Source organism: Thamnophis elegans, chromosome 2 (assembly GCF_009769535.1).
Source record: "Thamnophis elegans isolate rThaEle1 chromosome 2, rThaEle1.pri, whole genome shotgun sequence".
In the NCBI taxonomy this organism is placed as follows: Eukaryota; Metazoa; Chordata; class Lepidosauria; order Squamata; family Colubridae; genus Thamnophis; species Thamnophis elegans.
This window is the reverse complement of record NC_045542.1, coordinates 18,916,560-18,934,496: the sequence shown is the minus strand read 5'-3', so window position 1 is coordinate 18,934,496 and position 17,937 is coordinate 18,916,560. Positions and strand designations below refer to the sequence as shown.

The 17,937-nt window shown below is 39.2% G+C and overlaps 1 protein-coding gene across 1 annotated transcript in view; it reads right to left on the bottom strand.

Moving 5' to 3' along the window:
- KIF5A (kinesin family member 5A) overlaps nucleotides 1-16,908 on the bottom strand; it is a 64,129-nt gene extending 47,221 nt beyond the window's left edge. Inside the window, exon 1 of the mRNA XM_032210708.1 lies at nucleotides 16,780-16,908. Within this exon, the coding sequence (XP_032066599.1) occupies nucleotides 16,780-16,908 (129 nt within the window). The remainder of the gene's footprint in view (nucleotides 1-16,779) is intronic.
- Nucleotides 16,909-17,937: the final 1,029 nt, after the last annotated feature.

The window sequence follows — 17,937 nt, the reverse complement described above, 5'->3', positions numbered from 1 at the left end:
TCTTTTATCAATTTGGGTACAGAATGGTGATTTTATATTCATTTCCTTACATAACAGTCCGTAGTATTAAGTATTGAACTGGTTTTACATTTTATAAAAATGCTTCTAATCTATGCATATTTTACAAGCTATGCTTCTGTACATACATCTGTACAAGCTATATGAAGCAATAATTTGGTATTTAATTGGCACCAGCATAAATAGTAATTGCCATATATTAAAAAAACTAACTTGGCTGCTTTCATTTTGGGGCTTGTAAATTTATGGAATATTGCTAACTTCAATTTGGCATATTATATTAGACATAATAGACTAATCTTTTGAGGCATATGGTTAGATTAAGATGCTGAAAGCAAGACATTTAACTTTTCTGCAAAACTATAATTTAATTGTAATTGAATTTAAACAAATTGTTCATTTAAATATAGTGTACACATTAGGAAAAATAGAAGAAAATCTACTCTGCTTAAGAAAAAATAAGAGCTTTCTCCCCAATTTGCCTTTAAATAGTATGGCTCGGTTCCTTGAGAATTATGATCATCCAGATATATATTTTTTCTTAAATCCTTTTTAAGGTAATGGGGTCCTCTTAAGCTTATAAGGTCCTTCCTTTATTTATGAAATTGGTGAGGAAAAATAGACACTTTCACACCCAAGAATTCTAGGAAAGTATAAGAAGCAGAAAACTGAAAATGTTGCAACTTATGAACTCAAAGATAATAACTACTTGGTTCAGGGGTGGGTTCCAGCAGGCACTACTGCTGGTTCGCTCGTGTGCCTGCGCCGTGTACCTGCGCACGCGTGATGCATGCTATCCACACATGCACAGTGCAATTAAAATTGTTCTGCGCATGCATAGAACTGAAAAATAAGATGGCAGCGCCTACAGTGCCACCTGGAGAACCGGTTCAGAGGTGTGGCATGCCTGAGTCATTGTTGGTTCCAGCGACCCAGGCTGGCAAACCACTACCGGTTCGGCCGAATCAGGCTGAACTGGTAGGAACCCACCACTGACTTGGTTCTTCTACCCTGTTTCCCTGAAAATAAGACCTCCCCGGATAATAAGTCCAATCAGGCTTTTGAGCGCATGCACTAAACTAAGCCTTCCCTCCAAAATAAGCCCTCCCTGAAAATATTGCAACACAGCAGCAGCCATGAGGTGACCATGCGCACCCGCCTCCTCCACCTCAAAAATAATAAGACCTCCTCAAAAATAAGGCCAAGTGCTTATTTGGGGGGTAAAAAGAAAATAAGATGGGAAAACAGAGTATGGTTGAACTGAATCCTGGTCCATTTTCATTTACAGCCACAATCCTTTGCTTAATCTGCTAAGATTATAATCAATTTCCTCTGTATTTATTTCTTCTGTCCGTGATGAAGCAGCCACCAAAATCACAAAATCTGCACCCTGAGCACTCAGTCATCTCAGGGTGCTGGATGTAGAAAAAGAGAAACAACAAGGGCATATGGATAATTTCCTCAGGATATTAAAGGAAAAACTGGGATAGAATGATAAAAGACACAAAACATAATAAACCAGAAAAGATATCAAACAGGCAAGAATTTTCCATTCGTAATCCGCAAGTGGAATGGCAATCACAGATTCAGCAGCAACCTCTTATTTTTAAAATGAAAAATACCAGGTGTCATGGCTACAGATACTACAGATGCATTTAAAATCAAGGAAGGGTATTTACAGGCAAATCTCGATTTACAAGCATTTGTTTAATAACCAAAGTTACAATAGCACTGAAAAAGAGTGGCTTATGACCAGTTCTCACACTTATGACTGTTGCAGTATCTCCATACTCACATTATCAAACTCTGGGTGCTTGGCAACCAGCATGTATTTACGATGGCTGTGGCATCCCACCATCCCAGGGTCTTGAGATTATCATTTGTAATCTTCCTAAGGAGCTTCTGACAAGCAAAAACAATGGGGGAAACCACATTTATTTAATTACCTCATGATTCACTTAACAACTATTGGGATCTGCTTAACAAACATGGCAAAAAGGTTGTAAAATGAGACCCAACCCATTTAACAACTGCCTTGTTTAGCAACAGAAATTTTGGCCTTGGTTGTGGTTGGATGTCAACAATATATGTACCTGTACTCTGAACATGCTACGAGAAACTACCGAAACCTTGCAGTTCTGGAATATTCTGTTTAAAAAGTGACCAAATGGATGCTTCTGAGTGCATAAACTTGGTTCTCATATTTCTAAGTGGAAAATTTAGAAATATTTGTTTGCTTTTTCTTTGCAATCTAATGCTACAGTATCTGATATCCCAAAACACCCAATTTGAAAACTATATTTAGCTATTATGGTTGAATACTCATTTTAAGGCCATTTAAACAACAAAGGTCATCACATCTCCCTATTCTAAATTCTTTAAAGAGTTATCTGCTGGATAAAGAAATAGTACAGCATAAGTCAATAGGCTCATTCCTCATGAGTCAATTTAAGTTGCACACTCCGTTCTGAGTCTATAGCAATAGCAATAGCAGTTAGACTTATATACCGCTTCATAGGGCTTTCAGCCCTCTCTAAGCGGTTTACAGAGTCAGCATATCGCCCCCAACAACAATCCGGGTCCTCATTTTACCCACCTCGGAAGGATGGAAGGCTGAGTCAACCTTGAGCCGGTGAGATTTGAACAGCCGAACTGCAGATAACAGTCAGCTGAAGTGGCTGCAGTACAGCACTCTAACCACTGCGCCACCTTGAGTCTAATATATGAGTAATGACAGAATCTAATTTACTGTTAATAGATATGATGATGACAAAAACAGAGCAAGAAACAATTACAAACATGAACTGGAAATCCTATACTGTACTGTATGAGATTCTGATGCATGTGACAGCTATGGACACCCTTTGTGGTACTGCGCAAAATACTGCTTACAATTTTCTCATTTTGCACAATGAGGGCTAGAAACCTGGATGAGACAGTTAGAAACTGAAGAAACAAAGAGTACCAGCTGTCCAAATCCAAAGTTAAGTCTTCTAAACTGGAAAAGATTTAAGTTACTGTTTAAGATATAGGTAGGTAGGTAGGTAGGTAGGTAGGTAGGTAGGTAGATATAGAGATCCATTTGTATTCCTAGTTTAAGGTTGATTCACTCAAACATTATTTTCTCTATTAAACACATACAGAAAGAAATGGCAAATTACTTATATTGTGTTGAAATAATTCAAGAGTTATGGTTACATTAGGCATATTGGGCAGAAATTAAGGCAACTTGGATAAAGCTTTGAGAACATTTGACTAAATATAAAGAAGGAAACAAAAGGGAAAGGAGACAACTAAAATATATAAAAGAAAAGAAAAAATGCAAGAGACACACTTGTGGCACAAGTTACAGCTATATTATCTGTTCATACAATCTTCCTGTTAGATAAAGTTTTAACTCTTTGCTAGTCAACCTGTGCCTTGTTGGTATCATTTCAAAGATATTTCATTATCAGATTTCTTAACGTCTTCAACAAAGACAGATCTTCTAATCTACTGCCTTCACTGGAAAACTTGGGATACATTCAGATTTGTATTTGCCTTTAAAATAGTTCACGTTGAACAATTTAGAAAAACCAAACATCATCACAAGAAATGTTTTGTGACATTTTATATTATTAGCTATGCTGAGCTGTATAGCATAGTCAGCACAGGAAACGTTTCATGACATTTTGTATTAGGTTATAAACTGCTTTGAAATAATGTTTATACCACAGAAATATTTTATAAAATTTGTTAAATTTCAATTCCATGAGAGTTATGGGCCCCGGATTGTAAATTAACTAAGGCACCGGAATTCAAAAAGTTTTGTCTCACTATGCACTTTCCCCCCCATTTCAAGATTCAAGGAATCGAAGTTTTAGTAGCATATAGATAAAAAAACTGATTCTCTGTATTAATGAGGGACAAAATACAGCACAATAATACATCCTCATAATACATCCCAATAATACATTAAATAGTACATTTAAAATACTACACTGTCAGGAAAAGAGCTGATCTGAAAATAACATCAATGTGAAAAAAACATGTGGCTAGATATCATTTTGAGGTTCTGGCAGTGGTGGTGCAAACTACAATTATGCACAGTTCTGCTGAACTGTGCCCCCCTCACTTGTATTTTGCTACAGAATCACCCCAGTAGAGAGGCAGATGCTTTTGTCTCAATCATGGACCAATTAAAACAACTGGAGGAGAGCATCTATGTTAAAGCAGTACTAGATTAAGAGCTGCCTAATTTAAGTCAGAAGCCACTACACTGAGTAGATGAAGACCAATGTAGCTCTCCATCTTCCTGGTCTGTTCTTCACCCTATCTCTGAGATTTTCTGCAGCATGAACAGTTCTCCTCATGGTTGCCAAGCTACGGATATTCCTCCTCTTCCCTCACCCCCATCCCCTGTGGGCTGTGGCTACTTCTCTCCTGCCTTAAAAGCAATCATCATATTTGACTGCAGGAATATTGAAGAAACCCACTGCAGGGAAAGTAGCAGTCACATTTCACATCCTGCGGCAGTAGGAAACAGCAAGAGACAGCCAGGCCACAGTACGGAGAGCATTCGGTGCAGGGATGGAGAATCTGTGGTACTCCAGGTCTTGCTGAACTCACATCATTAGCTGTGTTGGCTGGAATTATTGGGAGAATGAATTTAGCTATTCTGGGAGGTCCAACAGTTCCCTGTAGATAATTGTTCTGGGTTCAATATAGTAATCCTCTTTGTGTATTAGTGTTTCAGTTAAGCTGTTAATTATTGGCCACACACTTTGAGTCTTTGCAATTTCCTGTCAAATTTCCTGGAGGATTTACGTCTTCCAGGCCTCTTGAATGCACAGTGTAGGTAGTCCTCGACTTACGACCCCAATGGAGCCCAAAATGTCTGACATTTGGTCAGTGAGTTTTGCCCCATTTTACGACCTTTCTTGCCACAGTTGTTAAGTGAATCACTGCAGTTGGTAAGTTAGTAACACAGTGGTTAAGTGAATCTGGCTTCCCCATTGATTTTGCTTGTCAAGAGGTTGCAAAAGGTGATCACATGACCTTGGGACATGGCAACGGTCATAAGTATGAACTTGTTGCCAAGCGCCTCAATTTTGATCACAGGGATGCTACAAAGGTCGTAAGTAAGTGTGGAAAATGGCCATAAGTCACTTTTTTCAGTGCTGTCGTAACTTTGAACGGTCACCAAATGAACTGTTGTAAATTGAGGGCTACTTGTAGTCAAATATTTTCTGAGGTTTTACTACAAATAGCTAGTATATAAATTGAAACAAATAATACTATCAAAGGACAGCAAAGCTAAATTAGGATGGTATGTCATTTACATCATGAAATCACACATTTCTACAACAAGGCAATTGTTGAACAAGTTTATCAGAACAATTTAGAAATAAGAAGGAACTGAACTGTCAACTTTAGACATCTGAAGTGACTTCAGCAAGACTTCTCCTTCATTCCTTTCTAATCTAGTGTTTACTTGGTGGTTCAGATTAACAGCCAATAACCTAATTGTAAACTAAATTTTAAATTGCATAAAATCTCTTGTAAAGAAATGTATGTCTATAAAATCACACTCCCATATTATGGGATATGTGCTAAATACATAAATAGCAACAGAAGGATAGGGAAGTAGCATTCACAGTGACTGTCATCAGTCTAGTTTAATTACTGGGAGGGAGGGGAACTTAGAATATAGAATCTTGGAAAGTAAATCAGCAAAACTCCAACCCTTATTAAAGGAATTCATTAACACAGGATCCCTATGAATCGTTTAATTTATCTCTCCCAGATTATTAAATCGAATGGCTCTTCTGCCAGGGTAAGACAGAAACATCACTCTGTTCTTTGTATGTTTTCTTGTGTGTGCTTTTTCTTCATTGGCACCAATAGTTCTATTATCTATTCAGAGACTTAATTTACAACTTGTTAGAAGCCTGCCTGTTTAAGAATGTCAAAAACAATTAATGCCTATAACAACCTTCATATTATGATCCTTCCTGACTCGACATTCCACAACCACTGTGTTAAAGTCAGGAATGAAAGCCTTCTCCAGAAACCTATTCCCTTAATTTAGGCCCAAATCCTTCCTAAATCTTCTGTATTTTGTTTATTTACCATATTTTTCGGAGTGTAAGACACACCAAAGACACACCGGAGTATAAGACGCACCAAGATTTTGAAGAGACAATTTTTTTAAAAAAAGTAGGTAGGTAGGTAGATAGAGGGATAGAGAGGGAGAGAAAGAGAGAAAAATACAGTAAGTAGGTAGGGAGAGAGAGAATAGTTAGGTAGGTAATTAGGGAGGGAGGGAGAGAGAGAGAGAGAGAGAAATACAGTGGGTAGGTATGGGAGAGAGAGAGTGTAGGTAGGTAGGTAGGTAGAGGGATAGAGAGAGAGAAATAGAGAAATATAGTAGATAGGTAGGTAGGGAGAGAGAGAGTAGGTAGGTATGTAGGTAGATAGAGGGGGGGAGAGAGAAATACAGTAGATAGGTAGGGGGAAAAAGAGTAGGTAGGTAGGTAGAGAGGGAGAGAGAGAGAAATACAGTAGGTAGATAGGGGGGAGAGAGTAGATAGGTAGGGAGATGTTTCCAGGTGTATTTATCCATGTGCTGGAGAAGGAAATCGCTGACAATCTGCAGCACCTAAGACTTTGTTTCTGCTGGCACAGCACTTGATCAATGTAATTCTCATCAATCAGTTAAAGAACTTTCCAAAAGAGGGGGAAAAGTTTTTGCACTTTGCAAACCTCCCAAAAACAATACATTTTTCGCAAAAACAGGCCTGTTTTTTTTAAAAAAGGCATGAATACTCTTGGAGGGGGGCTTGCAGAGTGCTCCTGGGAGGTGGGCAAACGAGCAAGAAGTGTCCCATTTTTTGTGAAAACGGTCTCTTTTGTCAAACAAATTGTATGCATAGCCTTATGGAGGGCTGCTGGGGGCTGGGGGGGGGCAAAGTGCCCATTTTGTGCTCATTTCTGCCCTGCCCGGCCCCCAGGAGCTCTCTAAAAGCTTCCTAGAGGCTATGCACGGCCATTTTGGTGAAGGGGTGGGGCTTCGGGAGGCAGAAAATGCTGTATTCAGTGAATAAAACACACCCAGATTTTCAGCCTCTTTTTTGAGGAAAAAAAGTTCGTCTTATACTCTGAAAAATACAGGCATATTGTATTACACTTCTGCTTTACTTAAGGGGCATATGGGGTGTTCAAGGAAGGAGTAGCACCTGTGGTGGACGGGTAGCCTTTTTACAGTTGTTGATTTACCTTTGGACCTCACCTGGCACTGTCATCTGTGGTTCTAAGTAGCTGTAACAGGTACAGGGAGCATTTAGGCAGATGGGTCAAGCCAAATGAGGGAGCTAATGGGCCTTTGAGCTTTGACTCTTTGTGAGATACAAGATTGGTCTATTACAGCATGGGAAGTCTGACTCTGGCAAATTGACAGGCCCACCAGGCATTATGGAGCACTAACAGCACAACGATACACTTAGGCAATCTGATCTTCCACTGCAACAAAAGAGGTCTCCAGCTGTATGTTCTCCATGTCATGCTGGATTAAAGTCCCTTCTACCGAGAGAGTGGGACTGCCTCTGTACAACAGCTATGAAACTTAAGACTCCATCACCCACAGGATTCTGTTGTGCAATTCATCTTCCTCTACAACTCATCTGAAAATCATCTTAACCCAAACCTTATTCATTGGGGCCTTTCAGCAATGGGGAGTAGCAAAACGACAGGTGGAGATGACCACTGGCAGTTGTGGTCACAAACCTGCATATGATTGGCCCTTGGACTAGTGGTCATTCATCTCAGGACCAGGGCCACAGAGATGTCTGGCAGGATTCAGAATAATTGGGCAGGACTTCTAGGATAGCACTGCCCACCCACACATGAGGAGAGGGTTGAAAAAAAGGACACTACACATTGCCTGCCTCACAACATCTGGCCAGTTAACCATGGCTACCAAATCATCTATTTAGTGGGCGAGAATCAAGAAAAATGAATAAAAGAAAACTCATTTTTGAAACTTGGAATATCCATTCCTTGCTGGATACAGACAAATTATCATAGCCCAAAAGATGAACATTACTCATAGCAGCCAAATTTTGTCTTTAATAAAGAAAAAGAGAGTTGGAAGGAACGTTGGAGGTCTTCTAATCCAACCCCTACTGAAGCAGGAGAACCTAGATCATTTCAGACAAATGGTTGTCCAATCTTTTTTTAAAAACCTCCAGTTTTGGAACATCCACAACTTCCAAAGACAAGCCTTTCCACTGATTAATTGTTCTAACTGTCCAGGAAATTTCTGCTTAGTTCTAGGTTGCTTCTCTCTTGATTAGTTTTCATATGTTGCTTCTTTACCTGCTTCAGGTGCTTTAGAGAATAGTTTCAACCACCTCGCCACCCCACTTCTTTGTGGCAGCCCCTCCGATATTGGAACACTGCTATCATGTCACCCCTAATCCTTCTTTCCATTAAACTAGACATACCCAATTCCTGCAACCATTCTTCACATGTTTTAGCCTCCTGTCCCCTTATCATCTTTGTTGCTCTTCTCTATATTTTTTTAGAGCCTCAACATCTTTTTATATAACACTCTATAACACTGACATTGCTGCACTCAGTGAGACAGGCTGGCAGAGGAAAGTACAGTACATTACGGGAAGAAGCAAGAATGGTCAATACATTATTTTGGAATTGGAAACCACAGACTGACAACAAGACTCAGGGAGTAGGTTTTGCAATAAAAACTGCTGTGCTGAAACACATCTCTACTCTACCCAGTGGAATAAATGAACACATTATGAAGTTCTGATTTTGTCTTATCAAGTCACGCTATATCACCATTGTTAGCACTTACACACCAATTCTCACAAGGCAAGGAAAATTTCTATGAGGACCTGGAGCAGACTGTTCAGATAACTCTGGCAAGTGATAGATGTGTCCTTCTGGATGATGGAGTCCTCTGGAAACATGAAATGGAAAAACTAAGCAGTAATGACCTGTAAATCAACAACACAATATTCACACTTGCAATGTTCAATACAAAATGAAAACCCTATACTTGCACCTATTTGACTGTGTCATAGTTTGTCAGCATAATTTTAAGAACATCACAATCACTCATGCCATGTAAGGTGCTACGTGCTGGACAGATTATAGGCTGGTCCATGCAGTCCTCAGTTTGAACTTTTATTTTATTATTTTATTTATATCCCACCTTTATTATTGTTTATAAATAACACCTGACAAACATATCTAATACTCCTTCCTTCTCCTATTTTCCCCACTACAACAACCCTGTGAAGTGAGTTTGGTTAAGAGAGACAGTGATTGCCAAGTCACCCAGCCATTTTTAATGCCTAAAGCGGGACTAGAACTCATAATCTCTTGATTCCAAGGCCAGTACATTGAACATTAGACCAAATTGCCCCCTTTACATCATAAACAACCAAAGACTGCCAGAAAGTCATTCAACATTGGCAGACTACAAAACCCAGATTTAATCCAATGACTTCCATGATGCCTTTATTGTGGTTTTCTATATAAATAAGGGAAGCAAATCAGACTATGGAAACCATGGAGATATCTCACTGCTGTCCATTACAGGCAAGATGTTTGACTCAATTCTCCTTTCACTTTCTTGAAAAGGAACCTCCCATACCAGCAGACATGGTATTTGTTGCAAGGCAAGTCCGGAAGAAGTGCATTGAGCAGAACAAGCCTCTTTACTTGGTCTTCACTGACTTTGAAAAGGCATCTGAAATTGTAAATAAGGAGGCTCTCTGGATCATCCTGAAATACTATGGTATGAAAGCTCAGATAAATTGTGAAGTTGATTCAGCTACTCCACAACAGAAGCCCTGTGCTATGAAGCTTCCACCAACTTTGAAGATAGGCGCTGCCAAAAACAGATTGGAAACTGTGAATGGAGTAACAGAATAACACTCAGAGATACTACAATAATAGATTTTCAGTGTTCCCATTGTGTAGACTGTGCTTCCAGACTGGGACTGAGGAGTCATTTCTGCTTCCACAGATGAACTACATAACAGCATATCTTCTTCAAACTTGGACTACCATATTAAACTATGCAGAAGGTTACTTCCTCTGTTAGATTTCCATTCTAATTCAATAACAAAGCTATCTCTCTTCCACAATACAGACTATGGTCAATTAGAGAACAGGTCTGTCTTGTAAGTTTCAAAACTAGTAGCTCTAAGTATATTTATATACAATTTTTATAGTAAAAAAAATAGTATCAGGAGTGTACATACAGCTTCACGGTTAGCTTCACTCAGAAATAAGAATGCTACATTATGCAGGATGTTCTCACTAGGAAAATTAATCTTAGTTCTCTTTTGGTAAGATGGGAATGTTCATCTATTTTAGAAGATTACTTTGACACTGAGCAAAATATGCAACCTAAGCAGAGGTGGGTTCATATCGGTTCGGTCCGGTTTGGCTGAACCGGTAGTGGCATCCCAGCCTGGGTCACAGAGCTGGCAGCGACCCAGGCTGGACACGCCTCCAAACTGGTTCCCTGTTGCCATCGTCACCATCTTTTTTTTTAGTTCTCCGCATGCATAGAACAATGTCTATTAAACTGTGCATGCACACACAGCGTGCATTCAGCACATGCACACGAAGCACACACACAAGCAAACCGGTAGTAACGCCGGCCAAAATCCACCCCTGAACCTAAGATAATAGGTAGCCTGTCCCTTAGTAAAAGTATTTCATAGTGCAGCTTAATAACAAGTTATTGTAGTTGTTAGCTATTAGCAACATAAAATCCCACACAAAATGCAGTGAGTAGCCTGGCTTTCTCCTTGGACAACATGGAAACCTGGCAGGCTGTTTCAGAAGGGACAAAGTTAATAGAATGAGCATGTATTATACAATATTTGGTTAAGAATTGGAGGGCCCAACATTGGTGAACACCCGTACAACAGGGTTTTTTAGGGACACAATATCTTGTAGCAGTTTATACTATGGTGAAGAAATAGTATATGGGTTCTATTTAAAATCCAGTAATTATTATTAATTATGAATTTCAATACACAAATTAGAATAGGGAAATTTAGGAAAGTTGTCTCCCCTTTCATTTTCAGAGTGAACCAATTCCTTCCTTTCTGCACAAATGGTCATCTATGTTACAACTCAGTTGGTTTTTACAAGGTAGATTTTTATATTTGCTAAGCATGTGTTTCCATACCAGAAACCACTTAGCAGGTTAGTAAATCATTCTGAAGGTTATAATGATGATGATTTAGAAAATAGATTACCTGCTTAGCATCATCACAGAACAATAAACTCTTGCAGAAAATAGCTCATTGGAAATGCAAGTCCTTACCAGCAGAGAGCAAAGCCCAGGCAGCTGGCAAGAAACTATACCCCTAAGCGGTATGCAAAAATTGAGAGTAACAGGCCAGCAGGCATCCTGCTTCTGGTTGAGGTGCAGAGATGGAAAAACTTGATTTTCTGTGAGAATGGATAAAGCAGCATTTTTACCATGTAGGATAACTCTCATCTATAGAGATGCAGAATGTAATGAAATCAATAAGATCATTTATTATCACAACAGGTTTCCAATCTACATTCTATCCAAATATTTACAAATTCAGATTTTCTCTTATGGAGAGGCTGCCCTTTGTTTTATAACTAAGCATTATATATAAAATGAACAAAAAATCCCATTACCTGGTGTTTTTTTTAATGCAAAGTGAAGTTCATTTTATTGGATTTAAATGGTACCTTTCTATTTACTTCTCCAACCTTGCTGTTTCCTACAACAGTAAAGTTCAAACGTAAGAAGTCGCAGCAATAGCCATTTTGGCTGGGGAATTCTGGGAGTTGAAGTCGTGTATCCTGAGGATGCCCAAGTTGGAGGAAAAGTGAATCTAAAGGCTGTTCTGTATCTTCATTGCCACAAAGAAGGTAAATTTAATAAAAAATAATATTATGATATTAATTGGAAATGATTGGAAATTAATTGGAAATGTATATTTGCTTTTCTTGCATTCTGAAATTTACATGAGTGAGGAGGGTGATTTTTATAAAAGTGGTTTTACAGTGGTATCATCCTACTCACAGAATGATTTCTCCAGAGGGATTTGCACATTGTACTTTCTGACTTTCGTTTTTGTTCTATCAGTATTTTTATCTTTCAAATAACTTCAGTCTAAAAGTTAGTTTGTTCCTTAGTCCTGTTTATGCTATTTTTTATCCCTGATGCTAGTTTTATGTTGTATTCTGTTGCTGGTTTTTTTTAATTCTGCTTTGAATATTTTACCATTTTAGGGGTTTCTAAAAACTACAACAGAATTTTCTATTTCTTTTTTTTTATTGAAAATTTTTGGAAAAAAAGAGGCTTTTACAAATATTTACCTCCCCTCCCACACCCTCCCCACCCGAACCCAACCCGCCCCAACCTCCCATCCCACCCCGACTTCCCAGAACAAATACAGGGTATAAATCTTTAACAAAGATGTTCTAAAATAAACTTTTAAAAAAAGTTAGTATCATCTTTCATTTGAGCTTTAACTCCTCTTTTGTTAGGTAGAATTTTCTATTTCCATGTGGTACAGTAGAGAAATATCGTGACTAAACCAAATAAGCAAGTTAAACATATTTTTTTTTTAAAAGAGAGTTGTTCTACAAATGCCTATGCTGCTTCTGTCTATTTATTTATATATCAAACTCAGAAAATTGCCCATATCCCCACAGAGGGATTCTGGGCAGTGCACAAGTAAAATCTAAAAACATAAAAACTAAATATTATATCAGAAGACAAAAGTAGTTAAAATTCAAAAGGCGGGGAGAGGGCCTTCTTACCAGCTACCATGAAGTTCCTTCTCCCCTTTTTAAGATAAGGCGAAAGTGAATTATGACCCATGTCAGGAGAAAGAAGAGAAGAATGAATGATGGGACTTGGTAAAAAGTAAATAGGGAAGAAGTATTGGGGCAGTTCTTCCTTTTGCTGATTCTGCTAGTACACGGGAATGTCCATTTTCTAAGTTGCACCACACATCCTTTTAAATTCCCTCCCCCCCCTCCCGGGAATATTTGTACCAGAATGGTCCACAAACTTGAATAGTTCCAAAGACTAAAATATTCCAAACATCGGTGAATCATAGTGCTTGTTGAGTGGCTGATTTAGCTGTGGCAGGCCTCCCAGAAATAAGAGGTTCCTACTAAATCCAAGAGCAGACCTGGATTCTCCAGATCAGCCTTCCCTCAGGAAATAGTCTCCAGTTGTTTTCAATATCACCCCAACCAACTCTTCCATTATTTATGATGGTGAAGAAGATGATAGGTTTAGAATCTGCCTCAACTGGATATTAACCAGGATAGAGAAACTTATGTACATGTTGCAGCCTAGTCTTTTACAACGGTATCAAGACATTTTTCAATGATGCAAGTGTTCTGACCTAGGCTTCCACAAAAAGCACCAGGCAGAGCTCTGGTCCTGACAAAACTCCTTTTATTAACCAAATGTTAATTCCTCTCATTCACATTCAGCAAGGCCTGGCAAACAGTCTTTCAAAGGAATATGTATGACTACAGACCTTATCTATCTTGGAAAGTGGCCATACAAATATTTTCCAAATGAGGTGCTGTGCAAGGGAAGACTGGGCGCAGAGTCTCTGAGATTCACAGACAGATCTTCACACTCCTGAAATGAATCTAACGACCAAACAAATGTATTGTTTCCTGCAAAAGCCCACTCCCCTTTCACTCCTCTTCTATTTCCTGTGGGAGGGGCCAATCACCTTCCACCTGTGACGTTACTCCCAAGATTACCCTGATTCTGAATTGTTATTTTCTTCTGGCAGCTCTGTACATTGGAACGCTGGGAACAGGCTCCAGCTGTTCCTCTGCCTCACTGTTATCTAGCTCCATAGGCACCTGATCACTGCCAGATGGCCTCAGCCCTGTTTCTGCCTCCAATGCACAGCCCTCGTCCGAGCCTTCCCCAGCCTCCAGGTTTGGCCCATGCTCCTCCCCAACCTTCTCACTGTCTGACTCTGCTGCCAGCTCTGCTGGCTGCTGGCAGGCCACAACAGCAAAGCTATCCTTAATTTTTCCTTTTTTTCTGTGGGACTGAACTGATGAAATGGTTCATATGGTAAAGTGATGTTGTCAAGGGGAGGGGTTGGTGTGGTTAGCTATCTTTAGATTTGTTTGTTTTTTTAGATCTAGGTTGTATTGGTACACAGCAAAGCATGACATGGGGTTTGTTTTACATCTATTGAATAATAGAGAATAATACTTTCACCATTTTGTGGTGATCAGTTGCTTGTATTTTACAATACGATTTCTGGAAAATATTTGTGTTTCAGAAAGAAGGTTCATGCATTGCACACCGTTTATTTCTATTTTATAGCGAGATATAATAATAGCAAAAAAAAGGTATATAGCCAGGAAGGCTCCTTAGAACATGTTCAAAAGCAGCAGAGTTTTAACTATTTTTACCAGGACTAGAGGATTATAAAAGATATGAGAATAATTTTCCCAGAGTATTTCAGGAGAAAAAAAGCTACAGATAAACAGACTTGATTTCCTTGATGTGTAACAAAATCAATTATTAACATAAGCTCTTTCTAGCTGGAAATTGGTTCAGCATCAATGGGGAAAAAAACAGCAAATCAAATAATAAATACATCATCACTATTGCTCATTCCAAATGTCCTGGAGTGGATAGATACTGATTGCAAAATCAGTGGCTTTACCTGTTGCCCAGGCAAAGGAGAACCCCCCCCCCCCACAAAAAACCCCTTTGGATGCCATGTGCAATCACAACTGGAAAGAGCAGTAAAGGGCAGAAGAGCAAGATGATGGCAGCATCAAAATGAGGATGTAACCTAGAATTGGATCCAGGAGTGGCCTAGAGCTGAACACAAAGGAAGGGAGTGGTACCTAGGAAGGAAGGCTCCTAGTCATTGCTTTGAGTGATGACCAAGCAACTGAGTCCAGGCATCCTGCTGCCTGCTCTCTCTGCAGTGAAATTCATGTGGTTTTCTTCCAAGGAAGAAGAATGGTATTGTCTTTTAGGAAAGGGCGGGAAAAAACCCTACCCAACTTCAACTGCCCAAATGAATCCATCTTTTAATAAGCCAGTCTTAACTGATCTGGTGATAACTGGGTTAGAGCTTAAGCAATTTCGAATAGTTTGACTGTAGTTCAAAATGAACAGACAACTGTAGTACAGGCTTTATAAAGAATGAAACAACACGAATTGTGAACACAGGTCCATCGTGTTCAGGAGCTCCACTGAAAATCTCTGCTGAACCCACCAACTGGAATGACTTTGCAGTGCAGCAGGACCAAATCAAAAAGGCTTTTTTTTACATGCCAGCCTTTTCCAAGCCAAGACAAGAGAAAACAATTTGACATCCAAGTGGAATATAAATTGGCGATCACAGGCCTTAATTTGCCAGTGCAATAGGAAAGCAGTCAGGCCATGCTGATTGATAACTTTCTCTGCTGCAAGGGAATAGGAGAGACCCTGGAAGCATAAATTCATGTGCAGTAAGTATACTATTTGGGAGTTTGAATCCTCCCATACACCACGAGAAGCTGGGTCACCTTGGGTGGAACCAGATTAATTTAAATTTAATATCTATCAGTTGTGGCCAGTGGGTGAACTAAGTTATAGTTTAAAGATTGTTGACATAGATTATTCATCTGCTGGCTGGCTGCAAAGTGACAACTAACTACTTCTTGAATATACACACTTTTTAGTCCCACAATTCTAATCAGCTACGTATAAAATAATGGCTTGCGGCATTGTGGTTATGAGAGTGGGGCTTTAAACATAATTGTTCAGCATGGTAACAGCATATCTGTTTCTACTCCAAGCAAAATCAATCATGATTCCTCCCCTTAGAGAGTATATTTAGCTCCCGAAATAGCCAAACAATAAGGAACAAAAACCCAGAATTATAATAAAAAGAAACAAACACAGAGACCCCAAGGACAAGCTTCAGGGGCGTTGTCAAGACATGTGTAAACAATCTGCAGACTATTTAGGAAGCACCTGCATAATTTGTATTCTTATACTTATGAATGGAACTGAACATGGAGTATTATGGAGGTGGATAGGATGCAGTGGCAATTGCCAGAAAAATCACAAATTGCTAATGTTGGCAAATCAAATTAGATATCAACTTTTCATCTTTGAGCGAATACTCTGTAGATAGGGATGTGGAGGAGAAAGAGCAGTATAATTTAAAGTTGAACTGACATAATAATTTTAAGGTTTGGAAAGAGAAGAAAATACAGGACTTGCAAAGAAATTTGACGGAGAGAAACCACCATTGCATTTGCTATGAATTTTGGTTTTGTTTTCCATCTAATTCTAAGAGGTTCCTTTATTTTTTCCCCCAGGAGTCAAACCAATAGCTAGTAGCCACACCCAGTGGCTTCAAGGATGCAAACACAAATAAAAACCTCAAAGCATCTTCCTACCATTATCAATTTTCCCTTGGACAGATGAAGACGCACCTTTGTTTAATGCTGATATCTTTTAAGCTAGCAGGAAGATATAAAATATTCCACCTGGATGGCTCTCTAGCACACAAAAGAGCTGAATTTAAGTGTGTAAATTCAGCTGGTTTTAAGAGCAACTGGCTCTTGTACCCAAGGGCAATCTGCCATCCAGAACAGGCCTTGCTAAGAGGATCAAGAAATGAGAGAGCCTTTCATTTCTAAAGCATTTCCAGACAGATGTACGTATTTCTCTCACCTCCAGCATTTGCTTACCCCAATGATGACTGTGTCATCGCCCTGGAAAACCGGGATGAATTTATCTCCCCGTATGATCTCCGACTGATTCAAGGGCCGGAACCTACAGAGCACCTTGATGCTGCATTCATTGAGTTCGGTAGTCATGCTGGCTGGGCAATGGGGCTTTGTCCTGGTGTGCAGCTTTTGTAGCTAGAAGGAGCGAAGAGCAGCAGGAGATACAATTCCCAAGCAAAATGAGAGACAGGCAAAAGCAGGTTGCACGCAGGCACTCTCGAAGGAAGGATCACAAAGAGGAAGTCTTTCCTAGATTGTCACCTCACAGCAGCAGAGCAGTTGGCTCTCTCAGCTGGGCTGGTAAGTCTTCCGTGCCTGTAGTACCCTGGGATGCTACTTGCAGTGCCTGTATCCCCCTCCTCCTGCTGCAGGAATCGGCAGCATCAGCATCAGGCAAAGGGTTGGGCTGTAGCTCAGGGTTAATACTTTTAAGGTGGAACAGTCCCAGTACTTTAAGGTGGACTTGAATTTTTTTTAAAAAAAAGAACTGCACCTTCCAACTAGTCTCTTTATCCTTTCCAGATGCAAAACAGCACAGGGAGCCTACAGACAATAGATGTATAGAAGAGAAAATACTGAAAGTGAGAGTTTGTCATGCAAAGTTTATAAAAGTTACTTTCCCCCTTAGTATGTAGCTGGTAAAATTTTAAAAGCTTCTCCTTTATTTCAGAAATATCCACAGAAAGAAAAAAAATCACAATTGAATGGGACTTGAATGGTGTGGGACTAATTCAAATAATTTTTCAGCCATCACTGAAAACTTCACCTAATGCTTATTGTTTCTAGAAGACTGGAAATAGCAATGTGTTATTTTTCCTCAATTAATTTGGTTATTTCGGATTGGTTTTAAGAGAGCTCCAAACAAATGGGAATAAGAATTGAGCATGTCTTTTATAAATTGAAGGAAATGTTATTACGGTAGTAAGGACAGACATTTAAATATAATTGTAACTGGCAATGCCTGTGGATTGACTTGCTGAAAAGTGCTTCCAACTCATTATGTAGGAATGAAGCTTAACGTGGTAGTATCCTTAATGTATTCAACCAATAATAAGATTGATTAATCCATGAAGTCATCACAATAAGCAATATAATTCTTGCATATGTTTATATGATGAG